Source organism: Scyliorhinus canicula, chromosome 11 (assembly GCF_902713615.1).
Source record: "Scyliorhinus canicula chromosome 11, sScyCan1.1, whole genome shotgun sequence".
Lineage (NCBI taxonomy): Eukaryota > Metazoa > Chordata > Chondrichthyes > Carcharhiniformes > Scyliorhinidae > Scyliorhinus > Scyliorhinus canicula.
In genome coordinates this window covers 152041988-152056753 of record NC_052156.1, presented here as the reverse complement: position 1 = coordinate 152056753, position 14766 = coordinate 152041988, and the positions used below count along the sequence as shown (strand labels likewise).

Sequence of the window (14766 nt, the reverse complement as noted above, 5' to 3'; positions counted from 1 at the left end):
TAGCAGCAATGAGAAAATGGGAGACGTTGGTCAACTTACTTCCTTGTGGTCCATAAAACTTGACTACAAATTCGTTCAACCCACCCAGTATGGTTACTTCATGTTTGCTTTCAATTCTGCAAGAGAAAAATGTCAAGGAAAACAACAGAAACAAAACACAGAATTTCAAAGAACTCGCTGCAGGAATTTACTGAATTAACTAGCTTTAACTATAAATTAGAAGTGCAATATACTGCACTGGGTTCTGAGCAGCATACTGTCGAGCTGGAATATTGCAAAATACTGAGAATCTTGAGTAATATCAGTACAGCTTCTTCAAGGCCGAGAATGAATTAGTTCCATTCCAAACTATATTTTGTTGAAACAGCTCAAGTTAAACTCGGAATAAATTAAACTGGAGAGACAGCCCAAAATCAGAGACACTGGACACAACAAAGCACATCCTGCCCAGTCAACCTGGGGACTAGTTACCAAAATTGAGAGAGGTGCCCCTCAAACTAGACAGGCAAAAGCTTGACATCATCACAGCCACGTTACACCTCACAGCCAATGTTCAAGACTAATTGGCAGCAATGTTGGGAGGAAGTGACCCTGGAAGTCCTCATCATTGACGCAGGGCTCCAACGAAGTCTTGTGGCATCATCTCAAACATGGGCAAAGAATCGCCTGCTGAGCATCAGCAACCACCCTCCCATAGTTCAGTAGTCCATGTTGAAAACTACCTAGGAAATGCAGAGGGTCTTAATCAGACACCTCCCAGAAGATTCTACACCAGTTCAGCTGTTACATCAATTGGATTCACGACCAGAAAACAGTCCCACCATCCAGAAAAAAAAATCAAAGATGGGAAAATTGAACCCAATATCCAAAGAAACTGAATCCTGTCTTCCCAATAATTGGGTAGAATTTGACACATTTGCCATTACTGGATCCCCACTGATGTGATGCTTTAGAGTGTGTTCAGGATTTCCAATGCATTGCACCAAACAAAATACCTTCGAATTATCTCTGCCACTGTGCATAAATTGTCTGTTGACTGAAAACTGCAATCCACAAAGTTAAAATTTGCATCTCATACTACTCCTAGTTAGAGCTCATGAAATGACTTGCCATCTGTGTTGACATCAAATATTAAACCACATCTTCACCAGCCAGATTATTCAGGAATACCATGCAACATTTTAACCACTGGAGATTGCAGCAGCTCCGTAAATGGACAGTTTCGTGGAATGCAATCATATACTCCAACTTGTAGACCATAGTCAGTCTCAAATGAGGGGAAATATTCAGCAAATCACTGTTTCAAGGATTCTCAGCAGGCATCTTTGGACGTGGACACAGTTTGAAAGTGAAGGTGTATTGTGGGCTAATGTTTGAGAACACCAGGCTATATTCAAGACCAATGCAGTTGAATTTGGCTGTTGTAGCGTTAGGTGAATAAAAGGGCATCTTAAGAGACACTTGTTTACACAGCAGCCACCATCATTGCATGGGTGCCCAACTTTCTTTGAAGATTTCAGCAGCTTTTTACCAATCTCTTCTTAAAAATACCCAGTCTATCATAACTGTTACATGCTACTCTTTGAAAATGAAGAATCTTGCCATCTAAGCAACATGCATTTCATGAAGTTGCTCTTGGCATCGTTGGTTAGGCATGGACTCGCACACCTTTGACAAGATTTAAAGCTTTTGAAGGTCATTGTTGGAAGAAGTGCAGACCCAACTAGAAATGCAGGCACGTGTTTTATTACAGACGTGTATTATAAACACGTGTCCTATGATTGCATCCCAACTGGGGCATACACTTTTTTCTACCCATATCCTTTGTGAGGTTTGCTTTTAAAAATCCCATATTCTTATTCTCAACATAGTGAGCAAAGGTTTGGTCACTGGTACCGTTATCCTACATAAACAGCACAACCGTTTCCTTTTTATGTAAGCTTGTGTTAAAAATGGTAACCTGGTATCATGTTCTCTGCAAGTTATCAATACACCAAGCCTCCAAAGATACTAGAGATAAATACAAAATTTAGAAAGTCCAGATAAAATATACAGAATATTGGACTAATTCAAGCTTCAGCATTCTGAACACTTTCTCAGTTAATGGACAATTAATTTCAGAAAATGAGCAGAGGGCAATGCAGTTCATCAAGCCTACTTAAGTCATTCAGTAAGATCATAGAACATAGAACAGTATAGCACAGAACAGGCCCTTCGGCCCTCAATGTTGTGCCGAGCATTGTCCGAAACCAGATCAAGCTGGCTGATGTTTTCCCTCAACTTCATTCTCAAGGAACAGAAAACATTCATCAATTGTTTCGCTCTTTTCAACACCAGGCTACCCTTTCAAATAGCAGACTATCAGCCATTTGCAAAACAGTCAGGTATTCGAAAGGGCACCCGAGTGTCCTCGGCTGGCATGGACAAGATGGGCTGAATGGACTCCTCCTGTGCTGTAACTTTTCTATGATTCTATATTAGTGCTCGTCACTCAGGGTAGATCGTAATTAGCACAACCAAGTACAAGGTCTTAAAACAAAACCACTTGAACAAAGTTAAAAATTCTTCATTAAGTCTTATAAGTTAGCAGTTCCAGCAAGATGTTCCTTTGCATTTATCAGATAGCCTGGCCATGTTCCAAATATCGTCAATAAGTGATTTTGGGTACAAATTCTCAACCCTCTGATACTGCATTGTGAAATAAGCATTTAGACTTCCCCAACCATACTGCACTTTTCATCTGTACCGTGCTCCTTAGAGGATGGCACTCAGACTAAATAATGAACTAATTATGTGCTCCAACCACTGGATATTGGCATTGGTTTCAAATTTACACGTCAAACCCGATCACCATGTGGGTAAATTTCCCTAAAGTACTGCAGCAACGAAGGGACAGAAAAGGAACAGTCCTGAAGCTTCTGTTCATAATGCTAGATTTGCTTTTGCTGCAGTCGTGGAATATAGTGTAATCCACCAATTAACACAAGACAGTGCCATTAATTTGTCCACTGCAATATTTACAGTGGCTAAAGCACAGGCCTGAGACCCAACTTTTGTTCCCATCAAAACTATGAATTCTTACCCTTAAGGCTGCAATATCCTTTTACTCCAAATAAATGTTGCAATGCTGCTTTAAAGTCAAATTTTCTTTAGTTCGATTAGTGAAACAGCAGGTACAAAACAGCTGTAATATCAAGTTAAAATTAGTCAGCGCTGGTGGAAATTACCAAGTCCAGTTTCAATCGATGCACTGTCAGGCTCAGGAATATTCTCCAATCTAGTTCCACTGATGAAATTGTTATCAAAGCCCACGGTCTAATTCCTGAAATTATTTTACATGAAAATCAAATTGTTTCTCATCACTTTCAAAAGTTTATAAAAACAGTCACATTGAACTCAAAACCCCTCTCTCGTCACAGATGCTGCCAGACTTGCTGAGCTTTTCCAGCATTTTGTTTTTATATTAATCACTTTCCCGGGATACTCAACAACAGAGGTGAAATTGACTCTTCTCACCCACCTCAAAAGCATAGATCCTGGAGGGTTCAAGAGTCTTTAAGAGTTTAAAGAGACTTGAAACGTAAAGCATTTAATTTGATTTGCAGATACTTGGGATAAGAGTTGCATTATTAGGTAATGATTGCCTTTGATCGCCTTACCGGGTGCCCTGTAGTTTCTGGTAACTTGCACATGAATAAAAGCCACCCAGGCAGTTATTGAAATATCAAATTACAGGGCACCGCATAAACCAAGATTGATCCTATCTTTGCCCAATATCCACATCCACCTGCTGGCTGGATGACAATCAGGAGCAGCAACCATATCTCATTTCTCCCCCACCCTGCAAGATCAACTGTCAGGTGCATACTTTTACACTAATTAAAATCAGCTAATTCAGCCAGCCAGCAAATCTTGGGACCTTCTTGCTTTCTGCCACTCAGATACATACTTGGGCCATCGGGAAATGTGACCCATAAGCTTTTGTTTTTAAAATCTAGTACAAGGGCAGAGAAAAGCCATTCCAGAATTAAAACTTAGCTGGGCATCATTGAGTGGGCAGCACTTTTAAAACACAAAGCCATGAAGCAGTTCTATATGTGAAAAAAACATCACCAAATGCCTTAGGTTTAATGAGTAATCAAGATTGTTTGCAAAACTGTTTCTTATAACCTTATCCATTTGGCATCTCAATATATGCCGGCATTCACACCAAAACCAATGACACAGGACCACAAAATGAGATTCCACCCAAATATGCAGTCTTCTTAAAGAATAATAGTGAAGCAGAAAAATAATCCCAGAGAACTTGGCTCCTAAAAAACACAGCACTGCTTTAAAATGAACTTCAGTAAGGAATGTTGAGTGCACCAAATGTTATGAAACTGAGTGATACAGGGCAGGAAGGTCTTAAATTTAGTTCATGTTCAGAACTATTTTGACTAACAGAAATAACCAAGGAAACAAACTCAAATTAACTGAGCAAGAGTTACCGATTATCAAGGTGATAACACTGTTCCATAATTGGCCTCAGCCTGTGTAAACGAGGCAAGGGAAAAGCAAGAGAGTCAGAACGCAACAGAGAACAAAATAGAAAAATGAGATGCAGAAATAAAGGAAGAAAAAGCTGAATTTGGGCATCAGCTTCTGATCACTACCTTGTGATTCTTGCTCCAAAACGCATGTGGAAAGGGTCAGGTTCAGCTGGGGAGCTCCACACTAGAATCAGCATCTGAGCTCACGCACAAAAAACATTGCGGTTTGTGGCCACAAATCAAGCTTGTGCCCATGGAACCACTCTGCAGCGTTTTGAAGATGGACAAAATTGGAAGGGAACTTGATGCAGCACCCTCTAGTCAGGAGAGAATATGGAGAGATCAAAATATTGCTGCAGTAATGTGATTGCAGAGTAATAATACCCACTCTGGTGACTGCAGAGAGCTGCAGCAAGTCCCAAAAATACTCCAACAATCACATACACAGTCAAGGTGAATTGTAAGATTTCACAGTACCTATTCAATTAGAAAATTGAAACTTCAGTCAAGGGTTAGATGGATTGTTATCTGAACCATGGCATTTAATTTATACAGCCTAGTCACTCACTCCCAAACATTTAACATTCTGTATTCCACCAGACCTTTTGTTTATTTCGGGTCAAGTTCATACAAGGATAAAACGACAACTGGTCCTCCGTCTCCCATCCCCATTTGAAAATTATGCCTCTTAACCAGAACACTTTGGAATCCAAAAATAAACATGAATAGCACATTAGCTTCACTAGAAGTAGGTACCAACTCACTTGTATAATGCAGAATTGGCCTGCTAATGGTTTTGGAAGCTGATAGACATATACCCAATATATGCCTAGAACTCGGCAAAAGTGTCTGACCTCTCTGCCCCAAATGCAGGCCACGGCTCCCCCTCAGTTCGCTCTCCATGCAGAAAGATTTCTTCAGACGGTGGACCTACCAGCAGCACCAAAGCAAAGAATTTCCCTCACCTGCAGGGTATAAACGACACATTTCCTTCCCAATTCCTAGCTTCAGTCCAGACTCGGCCATGGATTCATAAATAGAAACGATCTCATCGAACACAAAGGACATTTAAAATCAGCAGATGATGATGAGAATAAAGTTGGAAAACTAGGGTTAACATTTAATGATTAATGAAATTATAGGAGTACAAAATCATACTCAAAAATCACAGAGTGGTCGGTTGTAAACAGTTCAAAGTAGAGTCATAATCATAGATCCCTGGTGCCAGAGGACTGAGGTTGGAGCAGGTAGTGTACAAGCTTAAGCTTTTGAGTCTTTAAAAGGAGACAACTGAATGATTCAGTAATGCTGAAGGAAAATATGCATGTCCTTTAATTCATCTAACGCATTTGATAGTGAACCATGACAATAAGACAAGGGAGCACAGGTTCAAACCAATAAAAGGTGAAGAGATGGCTAATGTCCCAAAGTTCTTCAGACTGATCAACAAATGAAGCGGATTTCCTTGCAGGGGCAGCAGAGGTAAAACCACCAAAACTAATCAAATTTCAGCACAGCCTGCATCTGTTTGCACAATTATTCTCCTGTGTCACTGCTCTGATCCCACATCCCTGCCCTATAGTCTTTTGCAGTATACTTCTCAGAATATCATGTTGCTTAATACAAATTATTTGTTCATACATTCTTGAGCACTAACACAGATATGTTGTGTGAAATTCAGATCACTTTTAAATTTAATTCTGCAAAAAACAAAATGACTAATTATGAGGAATAGATTAGATCAGTCTGCTCTTGTACATATTTATCCAATTTATGAATTGTAATCTCTTCCTCTATCCGCATCCTGCCAATCAGAAGTAATACCCATTCTCCACTATTCCTCAAGCGTTCCTAGCCACTCTTTTGGCTGTTGTAATGACAGGGCAGCAAGTTTCTTCTAGCTAGGCAAGCTAAGACATGCTCAATGGTCTTCCTCATTTCAAGCAACCTATGATTATGAACATTATTTTTAAATGCCAGCCAACAAGATAACAAGGAACATGGCTGACTAAGTTTTGTTAAATTGTCCGCCATCTTATACGAGGTCATGGGTTTCACTTTCTCCACCTCGTAATCCAACCCAAGTGTTTTGGGGGTAGACATATCAAGCAGATACAGTCAATAAAGGCAAAATTGCTCAGCATGCATAATTTCATCTTTCAATTCATCACTATCAAATATTTTAAAATGAAGTATTATGAATGAATGACTTCATTAGATTTCATTGTTCGGTTTTTAAGTTGATATACAAGCAAAATAACTGTTCCATGTTGCCAGCAGAATTTATCTAAAAGTGTAATGGTGTAGTATTTTCTTACTGCATTTTATGCTGCACCCCACAATACAATTACTCATTCTGTCCATCCAGACTTCAATTATCTCTGGAGTGGACATTTTAAGATGTATAACAGTAGGGTGAATTGCTAATGGTTACAGGTAATGTGAAGAAAGTAATTGGAGGCAAATTAAGAGTAATGTATAATAATTATTCCACACTGTACTGGTACCACTATAATAAAACAAGCTCAATGATGACGACAAAACCTAAACTGGAAACTGGCCAATTCAGTTCAGCGCCGTAATTTACAAAAACATGGCTAGGTTCATCTATTACAGCACACAATTCAATCTTAAATTAAAGGGAAGAGATGTAACAAGAGCCAACCCTGGGAAGCTGTGCAACAAACTGGGAATGTACATTTCTTAGCCTGTGGGGAAATTTTCCTTGATCAAGTTGTTCCGGTATGACCTCCAGAAACAGTGAGATCACCTCCCATTCCCATGGAATGCAGTGGGGCAGTTTGCAACATCTGGAGTCACTGCCACAGCTGTGCAAGAAAGAGTAATGCAACACTAAAGCTTACTGATTTACCGCACACTGAAGGCATAGGTTTTTGCACATTAGTTTGGAGGCCATGTTTGCAGATGGTAACAGTGGCTAGGATACTGGACAGAAACACCAATATTTTATTTTAATTTTCTAAGACTGTGAGGAAAGGATAGCTTGCTCCAGGAGTGATTTCACACAAAATAGGGAGATGGTATATTAAAACCAACTTCTGTTACTAAAATATCTTGAACATCACACAAGTAAATATCTTACAATTATCCCTTAAACAATGCTAATCAATACAATGACACAATAACCCTTAACTGCTATCTTCATTTCCACTGAAGCAACAAAACCATCTCAGATCCCAATCCACTTTTAAGTAGTTAACATTCAAGAATACTTCCTTTCCAGCCAAAACCAACACTGAAAAACCTTAACATCCGACTGCTTCAATTCCTGGCTTGTCCCATTAACTACAACTTACTAAATTGAACACGTCTCAAATTAAATACTCCACAGGGAGCCCTCTTAAATATAAACAAAAATCCATTAGCTCAAACTTTTACGATGCTTTAACTGCACCTCTGGCTCCAAAAACCTAGCCACCTTGCAAACTAGGACTTTTAAACACACGACTGCAGCAGCCATACACACACTAACCCGGGCTTTTAAACTCAACTGCACCAAATACAGCTAAATACAATATATCTGAAATTCCTACATTGATCACACAGGGGAAAGGGAGGAAGGGTAGGGACGGAAGGCAGAAAGAAGAACTGAGCATAATATTTTAGTTACAAAATATAACAACTGGCACTGACCACACCCCCCACCCCCCCCCCCCCCATTCCCAAATTACTGATTGGACTGAAATGGAAGCCCTTCAGTTAAAATGAGTCGGTCCACAATGCAAGCAGCTCCTCCCCAAAAATGACACTGACCCATCAACCAAAGGCAGTGTCACCAGCTGATTTAAAAAAATTTTTTTTTTTTTTTTTTTTAAGAACAAGCATTTTTTTTTAACGCATGGTGGCACCATAGCACAGTGGCTAGCACTGCTACCTCGCAGCACCAGGAACCCAGGTTCAATTCCATCTCCAGGTGACTGTGGAGTTTGCACATTATTACCGTACCTGCGTGAGTTTCCTCCGGGTGCTCTGGTTTCATCCCACAGTCCAAAGATATTCATAGACTTTTACAGCAAGGAAAGAGACCCTTCAGCCCATTGCATCCACGCCGACTATCAAGCACCTAACTCTTCTAATCCTATTTTCCAGCATTTGGTCCGTAGCCTTGCATGCAGATGGCGTTTCAAATGCTGATCTAAATATTTCTTGCAGGATAGGTGGATTGGCTATGCTACATTGTCCCGAGGTGGGGTTATGGTGATTGGGTGCTCATTCAGATGGTCAGTGCAGACTCAATGGGTTGAATGGTCTCCTTCTACACCGGAGGGATATTATGATTCTATGCATTATAGCAGTGAGAAGGGGGCACTTTCAATGAAAAAGCACTCTCCCTAAACTTTCCTTCCCACTGATATCAATCTGTACGGACTACAGCCATTAGTCACACGCACAAGCATAAGGATAACAGAAAATAAGCTACTATCACAAACATCAAATGTATAAAAATGAACATAATCGAGGACTCAACCTGCAGTTCTATTATTCAGGTCTATCTGACCTCTACTTCACAAGTAGAATTATAACTTAATGCTCCACATTCCAGATCCGATTTAGAAAAGGCTGGATTATAAAGAGAGTTGTTTCTCCAGGCACCACACACGTCCAAAAGCAAAGGCGAGAGGTGATCACACTTTATCAGTGTCATCTAGTCAAACTGACCTGTCCTAGAGAATCCAACTTGCCTGGAACATCTGTGCCATACGCCAATTTATCAACCACCTGAAAATGACAATGACCATTCCTGCATAATATCAATACGAAACCGCCCTCAGTGCATTCTCACTGTCACAACCCCTCCCAGACAAACATATGTTGGCTCTTGAACATGCCAGTTGTGAAAGGTTCAATCTGATCACTCATGTGCATGTGTCCTAAATACCAAAAATAGACACTACCCCTCTGATATCCAGGAAACTTAGTGTGGCCACAGGCCCAATAGTAAAACCCTGGACACAGGATTTCAGGTTAACTAGATGCATCAGGTACTGCCACATGAATTTCCTCAGCTTTAGAAGGCCACAAAATAAACACCATCAGGCCATGGCTAAGCGATAAACTGCCTTCCAGATATATTAAACAGTAACTTTAAGTGAATAATAGTAATGATGATATATTTTTAGTTGGGGGATCAACTACCCTCCTTGAAGATAAAAATAGCATGTTCATGTCTGCTACAAATCTCTGGTAAAATGTATTATATTCTCTAAATTATCAAACCGAAGAACACCCATACCCTGTGGGAGGGCACTTAGCAATTGCACATCAACTACCCAAGACTAGATCACTGGAGAAATTACAAGCATAAATTACCGCTGACCCTGTTGTAGAGCCACAGTACATTCTGGTGCGAAAGCACGGTCTGCTCAGTAATGATAATTCACCCCAGAAGTAGTTTTTAAACTTTTTAAAACTGTGGGAAACAGGTTGAAGGGGATGTGGTATACTGCAAACAATTACCGTAACTCTTCTGTCCTGTGGACTGCTCAACCTTTAAAACAGAATGTGGCACTAAACAAATTGTCGTGAAACTATCCCACTTCAATTGTAGTTTACAATGTGCTCTATTTATAATTCAGCAGAAATTAAACTTGCAGAGTTGTCCAAAACATGGACTAGAACAGCTAAAGATAGTTGGACCAAGGGCACTGCTGGCGGAGTACTTCAAGGGTGTTCTAGGACGGTGATGATTGGCTTCCAACTCCTAGGAGCATCTTGCTTCAGGTCAGGTCTCCTGCCACTGTGAGGTCTCCTTGTTCACCTCTAGTTTTCCTTGGCCAACTTGGTCAAACACAGCTTTGACACATTCTTGTTCTATTGCCAGATTACTTCGGCTAAGTGGCTCTTGCATCCAAACATGGATGAAGGCTTCAATGGACATCTTCCACGCACAGGTATCTACCATTCTCTTCCCCCCATCCCCTTCCCGGGCTCACCCTGGCTCAGAAGTAGGACACAATAGCTGTTGGAGCCTTCATCCCAACCATAGATACGAGAGCCTACACCCCAACCCTAGATGCAATGAACGAGGCAAGAGGAAAGAGAGGCATTCTGCTCTAGCCTTGACCAATCGCTGTCACACATACCAAAGGGAGACAAGCTGATTCTCTTTGATGGTTTCAATGCTAGATTTGGGAGAGATGCAAATCGTTAGAAAGGCATGTGAGGCAGGGAAGGTGAAGGGAAAACAAATGCCAACAGAGTCCACATCCTGACAAAACGTTTAGAACATAACCTGGTCATCATAAACACCCTGTTCTGCCAGAAGGACAAGCAGAAGGTCTCATGGCAACTAGCACTTAATGGACTATATTACCATCCATGCAAGGGATCACAAAGAGGTCCGCATCATCCACACCACGACCAGAGGAGACAACTGCTGGGCCGACCATTGACTGATCCGCTCTACCCTCTCCATCACCCTGGCCCCAAACTGACAGAGGCAGAAAAAACTCTGTGGCAGGAGATTCCATGTCATTGGACTCAAAAACCCAAAGACCTACTCAGCCAATGCTTCAGTCAACCTGGCAGCACCCAACAAGCTAGAGCCACAGAATTCCCACAACGCCTCAAAGCCACCATAGTTTGCACCTGCGAGGAGATGCTCAGGAGAAGACGTTCGGGCTCTTGACCAGGAAACAGCAAGACAGTTCAACAATAACGATCAAGAGATCCAGGATCTCCTTGACCACAAATGCAATGCGTTCCTGAACTGGCAGCTCCACCAAAACTCGAGTGAGATAAAACTAGCCTACAGACAACTGAAGGCAGAGGTTCAACAAAATGCTTGTGACCAAAAGAACAGGTGGTAGGTGGAAAGAGCGTGGAAGACTCAGCAACTCACCGACAACCATGATGTGCGCGGCTTCTTCAGCACAATTAAAACTATTACAGTCCGAGTACCCAGGAACCCACCCTAATGAGAGTCAAAAATGGAGAAGTGCTCAAAGACAGAGAGGCAGTCGACACCTGCTGGAGAGTGCACTTCAAGGACCTCCTCAACCAAGACAGCCTTTGATGCAAGTGTCTTCGACACCATCCCGCAATACGCTTTCAGCCATCCTCTCACCCCAGCTCGCCTTGAGCTCAAAAAAGCTATCAGACAGCTGAAAAAACAACAAGATCTCTGGTGCAGATTGAATCCCACAGAAGTATTCAAATGTAGCCAAGATGCACGCTTGACAAGAATCCACAACCTCATCGCCCTTGTCTGGAAGAGAGCATGCCAGGTAATCTCAGAGAAGCCTGAATTAGAGATAGAGAAATACAGCACAGAACAGGCCCTTCGGCCCACGATGTTGCGCCGAACTTTTGTCCTAGGTTAATCATAGAATTTTGGACAATTTTTCATGGCCAATCCACCCAACCTGCACATCTTTGGACTGTGGGAGGAAACCGGAGTACCCGGAGGAAACCCACGCAGTCACGGGGAGGATGTGCAGACTCCACACAGACAGCGACCCAAGTCGAAATCGAACTTGGGACCCTGGAGCTGTGAAGCAATTGTGCTATCCACAATGCTACTGTGCTGCCCTTAAGAAGTTAACCTACACTCCATTATTCTACCCTAATCCATGTACCTATCCAATAGCCGCTTGAAGGTCCCTAACTTTTCCGACTCAACTACTTCCACAGGCAGTGCATTCCATGCCCCCACTACTCTCTGGGTAAAGAACCTACCTCTGACATCCCCTCTATATCTTCCACCATTTATCTTAAATTTATGTCCCCTTGTAATGGTGTGTTCCACCCGGGGAAAAAGTCTTTGACTGTCTACTCTATCTATTCCCCTAATCATCTTATAAACCTCTATCAAGTCGCCCCTCATCCTTCTCTGTTCTAATGAGAAAAGGCCTAGCACCCTCAACCTTTCCTCGTATGACCTACTCTCCATTCCAGGCAACATCCTGGTAAATCTCCTTTGCACCTTTTCCAAAGCTTCCACATCCTTCCTAAAATGAGGTGACCAGAACTGCACACAGTACTCCAAATGTGGCCTGACCAAGGTTTTGTACAGCTGCATCATCACCTCACGGCTCTTAAATTCAATCCCTCTGCTAATGAACGCCAGCACACCATAGGCTTTCTTCACAGCTCTATCCACTTGAGTGGCAACTTTCAAAGATCTATGAACATAGACCCCAAGATCTCTCTGCTCCTCCACACTGCCAAAATTGTGACCATCTTCAAGAAAGGAGACAGGTCCAACTGCGCAAGTTAGAGGGATTTCCCTACTCTGACACGGGAAACCTCATTGTGATAATCCTTCTCACCCGCCTCCTCCCAGTGGCAGAAGAGCTCCTCTGAGCTTGGCACAAAGAACGTGATAACATGTGACAAATCCAGAAAAAGTGCAGGAAGCAGCATCAACCTTCTTCGATCTCGCAAAGGCCTTCAACTCTGTTAACCATGAGGGATCGTGGGATATCCTCCTCAAATTCAGCTGCTCGCAGAAATTCCACCAGTCTCCACCTGCTCCATGATGACATGCAAGTAATGATCATCACTAACAGAACCACCACAAATACAACGTGTGCACAAACAGGGCTGCGTCATCGCACCAACACTCTTCATCTTCCTCACAGCAACACTCCAGCCCATCACCCTGAAATTCCCCACTCGAGTGGAGCTAACCTGCTGGACAAGCGGGAAACTCTTAAACCACAGTCCTCCAGGCCAGAACCAAGACCACCACAACTTCTGTCACCGAGCTGCAGTACGCAGATGACGCCTGTGTGCACACACTTGAGGCCAAGTTACAAACCATTGATACATTCACCAAGGCATAAGATAATGTGCCGCAGACTAAACATTCAGAAAACAAAAGGTTCTCTACCAGCCTGCAGCTGCCACACAAAACTGACCCCACACCATCAAAATCCACACTGAGCCCTTGGACAACATAGATTACTTCCCATACCTCGGGAGTCTCCTCTTGGTGTGAGCAGACATTGACGGCAAAATCCAACATCGACTCCAATGCGCCACTGCAGACTTTGGAGGCCTGGGGAACAGAGTATTCAGAGACTTAGACTTCAAACCCAGCACCAAGCTCATGGTCTACAGTGCAGCCGTGCTCCCCATCCTCCTGTACGCATCTGAAACATAGACAACGTACAGTAGACACCTCAAATCCTGAGAGAGAGATCACCAACTCTGCTTCCGCAAAATCCTGCGAATCCACTGCAGGATAGCCATACCAACATGAGCATCCTCTCCCAGGTCAATATTCCCAATATCGAGGTACTGACTACACTCGATCAGCTGCGATGGGCGGGCTACACTGCTTGACACAAGGCTCCCAAAACAAATGCTCTACTCCAAGCTCCACAATGGCAAGCGGTCACAAGGAGGGCAAAGGAAACGCTACAAGGACGCTCTGAAAGCCTCCCTAAATAAATGCAACATCCCCATCGATATGTGGGAATAGCTTGCCTTAGAACACACAAGCTAGAGAAGCATCCGCGAAGGCGCCAATGATCTCGTGTGGCACAAGGCTGACCACACAGGCGTAAACAGAGGAAAGAGTGCAGAATCCAGAGCATCCCACCCACCCACTACATCAACCACCACCTGCCAAACCTGCAGCAGAGTCTGCGGATCCAAGATTGGACTCCACAGAACCCACCACCCCAGTGGAAGGAGGCCGAGAAAGAAGGAAAGAAAAAAGTAGTCCGAGGGACATCTCTTCAGTGATCAAAACATTTTAAAGTAGTTGACTTCATAGTTCAAGGGACTACAGTACTGCCTTGACAATTGGGCACCAGATATTTGGCGATTGGGAGAGGGCAGAAAGCAAATGAACTGATCAGTAATTTGCTGGAAATGTGTGCAAATGAACAAGGACAAGATTGGTCTGGCTGTGACACTTAATCCATAATCTCAAGCAACTGACAACAGAAAGGTCCTGCACCCTGGGCACTGTGCCCCAGCAAATATTAGCACTTTCAGATGAGACAAATTGAAGAAATTAAGGGCAACAAGAGTTTGACCAGGCAAGTGTAATTTGTGAACTATAGCCATGTCCATCACTGAAAAAGCTTCATGCAGAACAACAAAAACCACAGAAAGCCATGACTTGCAATGGCCCCTTGCTAGGTATCTCATTCTTGCCTCCTTTGCCCCGGCTTCCCTACCTTTTCACTGGCAAACAATATACTAATATTATGCTGCTTTAATCCGAAGTTGACAACATAGAATAAATGAGCACTTGCAT

General features: G+C 42.6%; 1 protein-coding gene across 1 annotated transcript in view; it reads right to left on the bottom strand.

Moving 5' to 3' along the window:
- Positions 1-14766, bottom strand: part of ube2h (ubiquitin-conjugating enzyme E2H (UBC8 homolog, yeast)) — a 154848-nt gene that overhangs the window by 70947 nt on the left and 69135 nt on the right. The window contains exon 2 of the mRNA XM_038811779.1: positions 40-116. Within this exon, the coding sequence (XP_038667707.1) occupies positions 40-116 (77 nt within the window). The remainder of the gene's footprint in view (positions 1-39; positions 117-14766) is intronic.